At 40.8% G+C, this 10,811-nt stretch overlaps 1 protein-coding gene across 1 annotated transcript; it reads right to left on the reverse strand.

The window, feature by feature from the left end:
- Positions 1 to 252: 252 nt before the first annotated feature.
- Positions 253 to 7,281, reverse strand: TBPL2 (TATA-box binding protein like 2). The gene is made up of 7 exons (XM_063439449.1): positions 7,134 to 7,281; positions 5,040 to 5,434; positions 4,065 to 4,152; positions 3,887 to 3,978; positions 2,305 to 2,472; positions 1,503 to 1,597; positions 253 to 332 (listed from the first exon to the last, which is right to left on the reverse strand). Exons 1-7 carry the CDS (start codon positions 7,182 to 7,184, stop codon positions 253 to 255), a joined length of 969 nt encoding a protein of 322 aa, XP_063295519.1. The 5' UTR covers positions 7,185 to 7,281.
- Between the last annotated feature and the right edge of the window lie 3,530 nt (positions 7,282 to 10,811).

Here is a 10,811-nt window from a genome sequence, read left to right on the forward strand (position 1 = left end):
GACCGTAACATCTTTAAAAGGAAAGTAATTCACGCCAAGGAGTAGATTGTTTTTTGTTTTGTTTTTTTTATCAATAAGCACAAAATGTATAATCTGCAAACATTAATTTAAATCAAACTAAAGCAAAAAACATAATAAATTACAATAAACTGTATCCATGTTAATCGCACAGGATATTCAATTTTTTTTCATTTTTTAGAAAAACATGTATATATACACATAATATACAAAGATAGATTTTAATGGGAACACTTATGTTGTTTTCTTAAAACTTTTAAGAATTGGATATATATTTTCAAATGCCTCGTAAATTTCAGAACGTTCCTTGGCACCTACAAGAGAAAGAAAATATGGACAATTTTTAGATCAGCTCACGCCTTTCTTAAAACAGGAACCAAAAAGCATGGTTACTAATGTGCGTCTGTTAGTTACCATGGTGTGCAATCCCAAACCTAGGATAGTGTGCGGTATGATAAAGGAACATGGCAGGTTTTATTCAATGACCCGCACAGTCCCCGTAACTCAGTCCAGTGGGGCATGTGATGTCCAGAGCTGTCAATGCATTGTGTTCCAATACAGTCTAAATGAGCATTCCTCTAACAGAACAGAAAATAACATCACTAGAGGAATAATCATAGCGTTTGCTGTAGTTGCTGTGACGCAGAACAACCTGGAAGATGGAAGTTGCCGTCCTCTCACTCGATCCTCTGCAAAACCTGTAAGCAGGCTTTATATCTTAATATTAATTTCAAAATCTACAGAGTCACAATCCTTTTTGCTCACAGCATGGACCCTCCCATCTGGTTTTATAGGACTAAGAGGATTACTGTATGTTACTACCGACAGACAACCAGATTGCTGAAGCACACCCAAGAGCACCTTTAATAAAGAGGTAATTAATATTAAAGTGGCTCGGTCACTCCCCACCTCCACAATTCGAATTTCATAAAGATATAATCTTAATGAAATACTCACATTGATGACGTTGCAATTTCAATGGAATTCCAACTCTCTCAGAAGATATGCTAAGACAAAGTGGGGTCTAGTTTTCCTCCACTTGACAGAAAAAGCGGCGTCAAGCCCCCCAGCTGTCACTAGTGATCGTTGAAGAGAAATATGTCTGTCTAAGGAGGATCTTGCAACCCAAGTGTTGTACTCTTGCATATGCATGAGAGTACAGTGCTGTTTTCGGCTCCTGGCAGTTGAAGCGCCAGGGGTTAAAGTGGACCAAGGCTAGACAGGTTCAGGTAAGCATAACTCCCCTTCATCTGCGGCACTGGACACCCAACAGCGAAGTCACCGTCGTAGGTCTTTGCAAATTACTGCAGAGGAGGCAGGAGTGGGGACACCAATCACACTAGCTCTTTTCAGATCTCAGGATTTGGGACGTAGTATGTCCACACTATCTCCAGTTGCTCTTGACATTTCATAAAAATGTTCCATTTTAATGAAAAACAAAAAAAACATACATTATTCACCCCCTACCATTTCTGGTGACTTACCAGTTAATACAACTTTCCCAGAGACAAAAATAAGCAGCACAATCCTTGGTTTCACCATCCTATAGATAAGGCCAGGGAAAAGTTCAGGTTCATAACTATTTACAAACAAAACAAGATCATTACGTTGGAGCGTTTCTTTAAAGGCAAGTCTAATTAGAACACACTGATATGTTATTTATATAAAACGTGTCCCATACTAGAATAGTTGTATAATACACAGTCTGGTCTTCCACCTGCCCAGCGATATTAGAGCCAATGCATTATGTGTTCTATGTCTCATGGAAAGACCACCTCTGTACATCAATTTTAATTAAATGTTTATTTTCCTGAACTTTGAAATGCCACCGAACTCTTCTGGTATTATTGAAAGTTTAGAGAACACTGATCAATCGGGGTATTCACTAAGCTCCGTATACACTATTTATTTAGATCACTTGATGACAGGATCTAGATTGTATCATGCCTGAATACGTCTAGGCTTTACGGTCAATTAACGAGTTCTATTTTAGGGCAACTCCTCTCTAGCATCTGACTACAGTTTAAATAGAGAGAGCATCAGGTACCCCTAATAACCATCGGCAATAAAGCAATGACTTTGGTTATCAGAATCTGCAGAATGTGGCATGCAGTAGGGTTTATTTGGGTAAGAATTTAGGGAGGGAATGGGAAATTTACAGGAATTCTGTGAACTTTACATAATATCTACCATTATAGATTTCCCATAAAAGTCAGTTCAGATGTACTGCTTTAACACAGTTATATTACCTTCTATAAACGTAGGGTGGGAAATAAGAACACTTACCTGCTAAACTGCTGATGAGTCAATACCAAACCTTCAAGTCGGATTGGGAACTTTACATCACAGCTTCCCACCATATTCTGGATTTTAAAGTCAAGAAACCTGGCTGGAAATCCCAGTTTCTGTACAATTCTGGCATACTTCCTCGCTGCCAGCCGGGACTGTTCTTCACTAAATGAAAGAATAGAGGTTACATTCCTCGGATCCTGGATAAAGCATTGATGAACGCTAGATGCAATGCAGAATCTCCCCCAGATAATCCCTCCAACAAAGACGGAAGAACGGTGTGTGTACAAACCTTAATACTTGTTCATCAGTCTTATGCAGGATTAATCACAAAGATCGGAGCTTGTTCAATTGGAATGAGAATTTTCCCCGTCTCATCACACCACCATTGACAAGCTACAAAAGATGAGCCATCCTCAGAGACATTCTGGTCCAAAATGACCGGATCCACATGTCAAACAGGAGCTGGCCAGTCCAGGGTGCTAGAGGTGGCTTGGCTGTATCGCACGTGGCCTCATGGCCATGGTAGGGACATCCTCCACCCCTAACTGACTTGACTCACTTGCACCACTGACTTGGTCTATAGAATGGTCTGCCCACGTGGACTCATTTATGTGGATAATATGTCCACGGAACAGTGTGGCCAAATCAGGGGACATTGTTCCTCTATTCATAGTGCTTTGTTCATTTTCTTCTTTACAGTAGTGTTTCGATTTACGTACGTACCAATTATTGATCGAGTTATAGTGGCAAAGAACAGTGTGACAATGTTACTCCTCTTTTTATTCAACCACTGCCTATCATGATCTGTTGGATGTATATTCCATTTCAGCTGGGTTTTTTTTGTGTGTGTGTGTGCAAATCTTTGCCCCTTCCCTCCCACGCTCATTCGATTCATCAAATCTTTTTTTAGATTGTTTCGTGTTTTAAATAAAACACGGTTACAAATAACATATTGTTTATCTTGATAAAAGTCCCAGATGGGGATTGAAACTATTTTGTGTTCAACAAGTTTGCTGAAAAGGTGGTAGAGAATTATCGAAGCTCAGCAAGTGAAAATAAAAAATATATATATTACACTGCCACCTAGTGTCTGTATTGATCCTAAAAGTATCTATCCGTGTGTCTGACCAAAACGTATTTTTACAAAAAGGATCATCTTTTAATAGCGCAGGGTATCGCAACAAAAGAAACACTCCTAGCACAATAACGGTTTTAGAACGGTTTGACTTCTTACCTGTTGTTCAGGGCACCCCCTTTTCCAACCAGAAGCTCTACAAGGCTTAACTGATTGGCTGACATCAGTCACACTGTCACAAAATGGTGCCCACACCCCATTACTTGGGTTTTGCTGCCAGGGTACTCCTAGCATCATAACCACTATAGCTGGCCGTATTGGTTGTAATTCTTGGTAGAATACTTTAAGGATCTATCCATCAATGAAAGCATTGCAGGACAGGAAGGACTGGATGATGAGGGTGTCCCCGTTTCCATCAGGCCGATATCTGCACCGTTTATTTGCGGTCACCATTATATCTGATCCCTAAACCACATGTTGGCAGTTCTGGTGCCCACTTACCTCTTTGCCCCTGTGCAGACCATTTTTCCAGAGCTAAAAATAAGTGCCGTTGTCCTTGGTTCTCGAATTCTCATTATTACTGCAGCAAATCTCTAATGCCAAGATAAAATAAATACATTTTTATTAAATATTCCATCCCCATGCATAAAATAAAGGCATTTTTTCCCCAAAATCTTACCTTTGGATTATATTCTGCATTCCTGGCATGCAGGGCAATTTTCTTCAAATCTAGTTTACATGATAGATTCACCGTAGACACAATATTTCTAAATAGAACAAGACGTTCCGTCACTGACAATACTTAAGAAGATGGCGACGTAAAGATTAGCACAATTATAGGTAAAGGGGGATGATTTTAGAGTAAAGAAATATAAAAAAGAGGAAAGTTAGAGAGTTGAAAAGTAAGGGGGGAGGGGGAAGATATGTAAAAATAGTCTTAAAGGGACACTCCAGGCATCCAGACCACTTCTGCCCATTGGAGTGGTCTGGGTGCCAACTCCCACTATCCTTAACCCTGCAAGTGTAATTATTGCAGTTTTTTTTTTTTTTTTTTAATAAACTGCAATATTTACCTACTAGACAGCCACTAGGGGGCACTTCCTGGTCCACAGCACAGAAAACCTGTGCTAGAGTGTCGCTGGATGTCCTCACGCTGTGTGAGGACCTCCAGCGTCACTCAATTCCCCATAGGAAAACTTTTTCAATGCTTTTCTATGTAGAGCTCTAATGCGCATGAGGTCTCCACGGCCGGCGGGATCAGTCTTGCCCACCGGACGACGTAATGAAGAGGAGGAGCGGTGGCGACCCAAAACCACCGCCGAGGGACATCGGCGGGGGTCTCAGGTAAGTGACTGAAGGGGTTTTCACCCCTTCAGCAACCGGAGATTGGGAGGGAGAGGGGACCTGCAGTGCCAGGAAAACGGATTGTTTTCCTGGCACTGGAGAGTCCCTTTAACTATTTTCATGAAAATACAAATTAGTACAAAACAGGTAAAAAAAAAAAAAAAAAAGCATCATTCTGGATGATGTTCACAGGATACTTTTTGTTGCAGAAACCAGAAGGAAAAATGTATCCCCCAAAAAATGGTCATATTTCATACACGGATATGGGTAATTAACCATGAAGAACAACAGCTGATAAAGCAGTACTTACTGCAGCTGAGGGACTATGCCAGATATTTCAGCAATTGGGGTCTTTGGAGTAATTGGGGTCATGGGCGTAATCGGCATATGACACAAGTTTGAAGCATCTTGTGAATGAGCTCTGCAATCGGAAGGGGTGTACGGCTGGGACAGTCCAGATTCATTTAAGCAGATTCCACTGTCCTGCTCTGCAGATTGCGTTGGGTATTGCTGGTCGTTATGTTCATTCTTCTCTTCGTGGTCTTGATTCAAGTCATCAGGGAGAAAGCTCAGGTCTACAAACGAAAAGTCAGAGGAAAGCTCTTTTGACTGATCAAGCAACGAGGAATAGGACGTTCCAGGAACCGGCTGCAAATCATCAAATGCAGTGGGGGTGTATATGTTGGGAGTTGATGGACTGACATCCTAAACAAAAAACAAAATCACCATAAAATTTTCAAGAAATGTTTCCAAAATGAATACCAGTGTTTGCTGGTAGAGTTCTTTAAAGTAAAGTAGTTTGGTCACCTTCAGGTGTCATTGCTGCTTGGGATGCGGTGGTCCCGGGGTGCAGCTGTGGTGACTTAGATTTACCTGATCCTGTTCCCCATGGGTGCCGCCATCTTGTTTCTTCAGCTACAGGCAGGGAGCCCACCACAGTGTTGTTCTCTGGCACAAGACCCTCCTTAGATATTCTCTCTGTAATCTTTACATTGTCTTTTAATATATTTTAGCTGCATTGGATTTTCAATGCAATCAATAACTCAGCAGTTTTTAGGAGTATTTTATCTTCATGAAATGCTCTTTAAAAAAAAAAAAAAAAAACTGTGGTATGCTATGTATGAAGGCCAATAAGGCAGCCAATGAGGTAAACCAATGAAAGAATACCCAGATTTGTCTATTAGGGCATCCATATTCTCATGTGCCAATGCAAAAAATAAAATAAAAATAAAACCCCCACACTGATACATTCCACAGAGACACAATACAAGGCATATGTGTTGCATATATAAAAGAGTCTCAAGTATTACCATCTTATTATTCTTATTATTATTTATTAAGTAATTGAAGAGTTAAAATATGAGATTTCTATTACCACAGGACCTGGCACAAACATGTTGTTGAAGGTGCCATGTGGGGGGGGGGAGGGAGAGGGGCTAATGTGCATGTGCTGCAATGCTTTCCTATGGGCATTATATGGATGCTGGATGTCCTCATGCAGAGCAGTCAGTTAAGCGACCAAAGGTTGCCTAGCAAGCAGGAAGTGCCTCTAGTGTCCATCTGATTGACAGCCACTAGAGGCAGTATTAGTTCTGCAATGTAATTATTGCAGTTTCTAACTTGCATTGCAAGACTAAAGGGGGACTGGGACACTGCACCCAGAAGACTTCAATGAGATGAAGTGGTTTGGGTGCCAATTGTGTCCCTTTAAGAGAGTCAGTAGTATATATCTCACAGGGTACAGGTGCCTCATCCCGGGCCCTATTTAGCCTTGACTTGCAGAGAGCCCCAGATGGAAAGGTTTGCTCCAAGTAAGTGGGTTAAACTCATAAAAGCAGACATTAGGCTGAGAGAGTAGGACCTGCCAAAGATGGGGTACATTGACGTTGTGGCAGGCTTATGCAATGTATGATCATATAATGTAACTAAATCCCCATTATTTTAGCCTGGATAAGGTTTTTTTTGTTTTGTTTTTTAAATACTAATCTGTGAGCTTTGAAGTTGCTGTTTAGTGGATGAGCGAGTGCTCTGGATCTTGTGTAACATACGCACACAAACATATATATAAAAATCCACTAAATATTTAATATATTGCTGTCAATTCTTGATGCCTGTAGTTATTTTATTAACCGATATATTGAGTATTCAAAAACAAATTTCATATTTTTTCTGAAACAGCAAAACTGGAAACTAATGGAGTAAGCTATGCTTTCAGTATACATTGGCCTAAAGTTTGAAATGCTCTTTACATTCGTGACTTCTCCCACTTTACACCGTCACCCTGCCAACATGCCAGTAACCCAACGTACAGCAGGCTATATTTATGGCAATGCTATATACTGCTATGTAGATACTATGCACACCGCTTCTAATCACCAATCCATCTGCACACAAGCTCTGTTACCTCAGCGTCACATTGGTCTAAATATCTCTCCAGAGAGGATTCTCCATCCATTTTCCAAACGTTCTCCAAACCACAAGCAGATTTTTAGTAAAAAGTTGTTTTCACATCAGAATTCACATTTCGGCCCCTTGAAAGCTAAGGTTTGTTATCCCACTGGTGTTTAGTGCTGGGGTAATCTGTCCTGATCATTTGCACATGGATCACCCAGGATATCTGATTGAACAGCTGAGCTCTTGCCAAAAGACTCTGTGATGTGCATTGTATAAAAGTGACCCTAAAAAGTATAATGGCCTGCAAGGGCCATTTTTTTTAAATATACATTAATTAACACCTGTGCTCAAATCTCTTTTTTTATTTTTATTTTACCTGAAAAATACACAAAGAAAAACAGACTTGTTACCTTTATGCATTAGCAGTCCAGTTGCGAAATTTAAAAATGGGAGGACGCAGGGCTCACGGGAGGGCTGGCAGGGGGGCATTTGTCCCTCGGACATTAGTATAGAGAGGTTTGTGGACTGCTACATCATTGGACAATGCTGAACATTTTCTGTAACTATATTTTGTTGTTATAATTACACCCCAGTTATTGCATTATTAGTATAAAATATTTATAGCGTTATTCACTAAAGTGCATATAGTCAACAATTCAAAGTGAATTGAATATATGTGTAGCATTTCACAGCAATACAGATTCCAGGCACCATAACCACTTTAAATCACTGAAGGGATCATAGTACCTGGAGTAGCCCATTAAGTAAAGGAGTGGAGCCTGATGTGACAGTGCTGGTTTGGCCAAATGTAGCCAGGCCTCCTGTGGCGCAGCTTAAAGTAAGGATCTGTCTTGTTTAAATGTACCCACAATAAAATCAATCCCACAGAAGGTCAAACTACAGACATCATGCATATCTCTGAACCAGAAATGAATCTAGGGTATGTGGGGTGGACCTGTACATTGCACCCCTCCTTGACAGTCCATAGCCACTGTGGTTTATTGTAGTCTAGGGAAGAAAGCCAATTCAGTATTAAAACCCCATCTCTCCCAGAATTGTCTCACTGTTGTCTCTTCCCAGTTATGTCTCCTACTGTTTGTGCTAATTCTGTCTGTTCACCCCCACATCCATTCTCTGCTTGTCCACCCTCATTTTCAGATGATTCTTCCTCTATTCTCTGTCCATTGCCCATCCTCTGTCTGTCCACCTTCCAATGTCTGTCTGTCCATCCCCTCCATTTTTATTATATCCACCTCTAACCTCCCAACCAATCTTGTGTGTACTTTTCTTAACCTTGTTAATGTCTCCAACTGTGACTGTAGCGTGGTTGATTGTCATGGAGGTAAAGTATTCATGTTCCTCTGCCTGACGTGTCATTTCATCACGTTGAATGATAGTTAAATGGAGAGAGGTGAATTATGACTTAGTCCCTAAGTCAATGCCCCCAGAACGAGCAGCGAAGCGTGAATACGCCTGCACTATATTTTGGGGTAGTTCACAGCCAGGAGAGGCATGCTGAGTGTACCTCCCTCCTGGCTGTCACTCCAGGTGGATGAAATGGCAGTACATTGAGCAGTGAGACTGCAGGGGCATAATCTATACACCAAAACAGCTTTATTAACCCCTTAAGGACCACACTTCTGGAATAAAAGGGAATCATGACATGTCACACATGACATGTCACACATGTCATGTGTCCTTAAGGGGTTAAGCTAAAATTGCTCTGGTGACTATACTGTCCTTTTACTAATAACAATTTATGGAAATAAAATATAATTTAAATCGAGAACAATGTATCTTATTTACACACTCTAATTTCTTAACACATTTATTGTCGTTTAAAGACACATTACTGGGAGTATTATTGCTGTGGAGCTCTGTTATACACTCAGACACATTACTGGGAGTATTGTTGCTGTGGAGCTCTGTTATACACTCAGACACATTACTGGGAGTATTATTGCTGTGGAGCTCTGTTATACATTCAGACACATTACTGAGAGTATTATTGCTGTGGAGCTCTGTTATACACTCAGACACATTACTGGGAGTATTGTTGCTGTGGAGCTCTGTTATACACTCAGACACATTACTGGGAGTATTATTGCTGTGGAGCTCTGTTATACACTCAGACACATTACTGGGAGTATTATTGCTGTGGAGCTCTGTTATACACTCAGACACATTACTGGGAGTATTGTTGCTGTGGAGCTCTGTTATACACTCAGACACATTACTGGGAGTATTATTGCTGTGGAGCTCTGTTATACATTCAGACACATTACTGGGAGTATTATTGCTGTGGAGCTCTGTTATACATTCAGACACATTACTGGGAGTATTATTGCTGTGGAGCTCTGTTATACACTCAGACACATTACTGGGAGTATTATTGCTGTGGAGCTCTGTTATACACTCAGACACATTACTGGGAGTATTGTTGCTGTGGAGCTCTGTTATACACTCAGACACATTACTGGGAGTATTATTGCTGTGGAGCTCTGTTATACATTCAGACACATTACTGGGAGTATTATTGCTGTGGAGCTCTGTTATACATTCAGACACATTACTGGGAGTATTATTGCTGTGGAGCTCTGTTATACACTCAGACACATTACTGGGAGTATTATTGCTGTGGAGCTCTGTTATACATTCAGACACATTACTGGGAGTATTATTGCTGTGGAGCTCTGTTATACACTCAGACACATTACTGGGAGTATTATTGCTGTGGAGCTCTGTTATACACTCAGACACATTACTGGGAGTATTATTGCTGTGGAGCTCTGTTATACACTCAGACACATTACTGGGAGTATTATTGCTGTGGAGCTCTGTTATACACTCAGACACATTACTGGGAGTATTGTTGCTGCGGAGCTCTGTTATACACTCAGACACATTACTGGGAGTATTATTGCTGTGGAGCTCTGTTATACACTCAGACACATTACTGGGAGTATTGTTGCTGTGGAGCTCTGTTATACACTCAGACACATTACTGGGAGTATTATTGCTGTGGAGCTCTGTTATACACTCAGACACATTACTGGGAGTATTGTTGCTGTGGAGCTCTGTTATACACTCAGACACATTACTGGGAGTATTGTTGCTGTGGAGCTCTGTTATACATTCAGACACATTACTGGGAGTATTATTGCTGTGGAGCTCTGTTATACATTCAGACACATTACTGGGAGTATTATTGCTGTGGAGCTCTGTTATACACTCAGACACATTACTGGGAGTATTATTGCTGTGGAGCTCTGTTATACACTCAGACACATTACTGGGAGTATTGTTGCTGTGGAGCTCTGTTATACACTCAGACACATTACTGGGAGTATTATTGCTGTGGAGCTCTGTTATACATTCAGACACATTACTGGGAGTATTATTGCTGTGGAGCTCTGTTATACATTCAGACACATTACTGGGAGTATTATTGCTGTGGAGCTCTGTTATACACTCAGACACATTACTGGGAGTATTATTGCTGTGGAGCTCTGTTATACACTCAGACACATTACTGGGAGTATTATTACTGTGGAGCTCTGTGATACACTCAGACACATTACTGGGAGTATTATTACTGTGGAGCTCTGTTATACACTCAGACACATTACTGGGAGTATTGTTGCTGTGGAGCTCTGTTATACACCCAGACACATTACTGGGAGTATTA

The sequence above is a fragment of the Pelobates fuscus genome, chromosome 13 (genome assembly GCF_036172605.1).
Source record: "Pelobates fuscus isolate aPelFus1 chromosome 13, aPelFus1.pri, whole genome shotgun sequence".
NCBI lineage: Eukaryota > Metazoa > Chordata > Amphibia > Anura > Pelobatidae > Pelobates > Pelobates fuscus.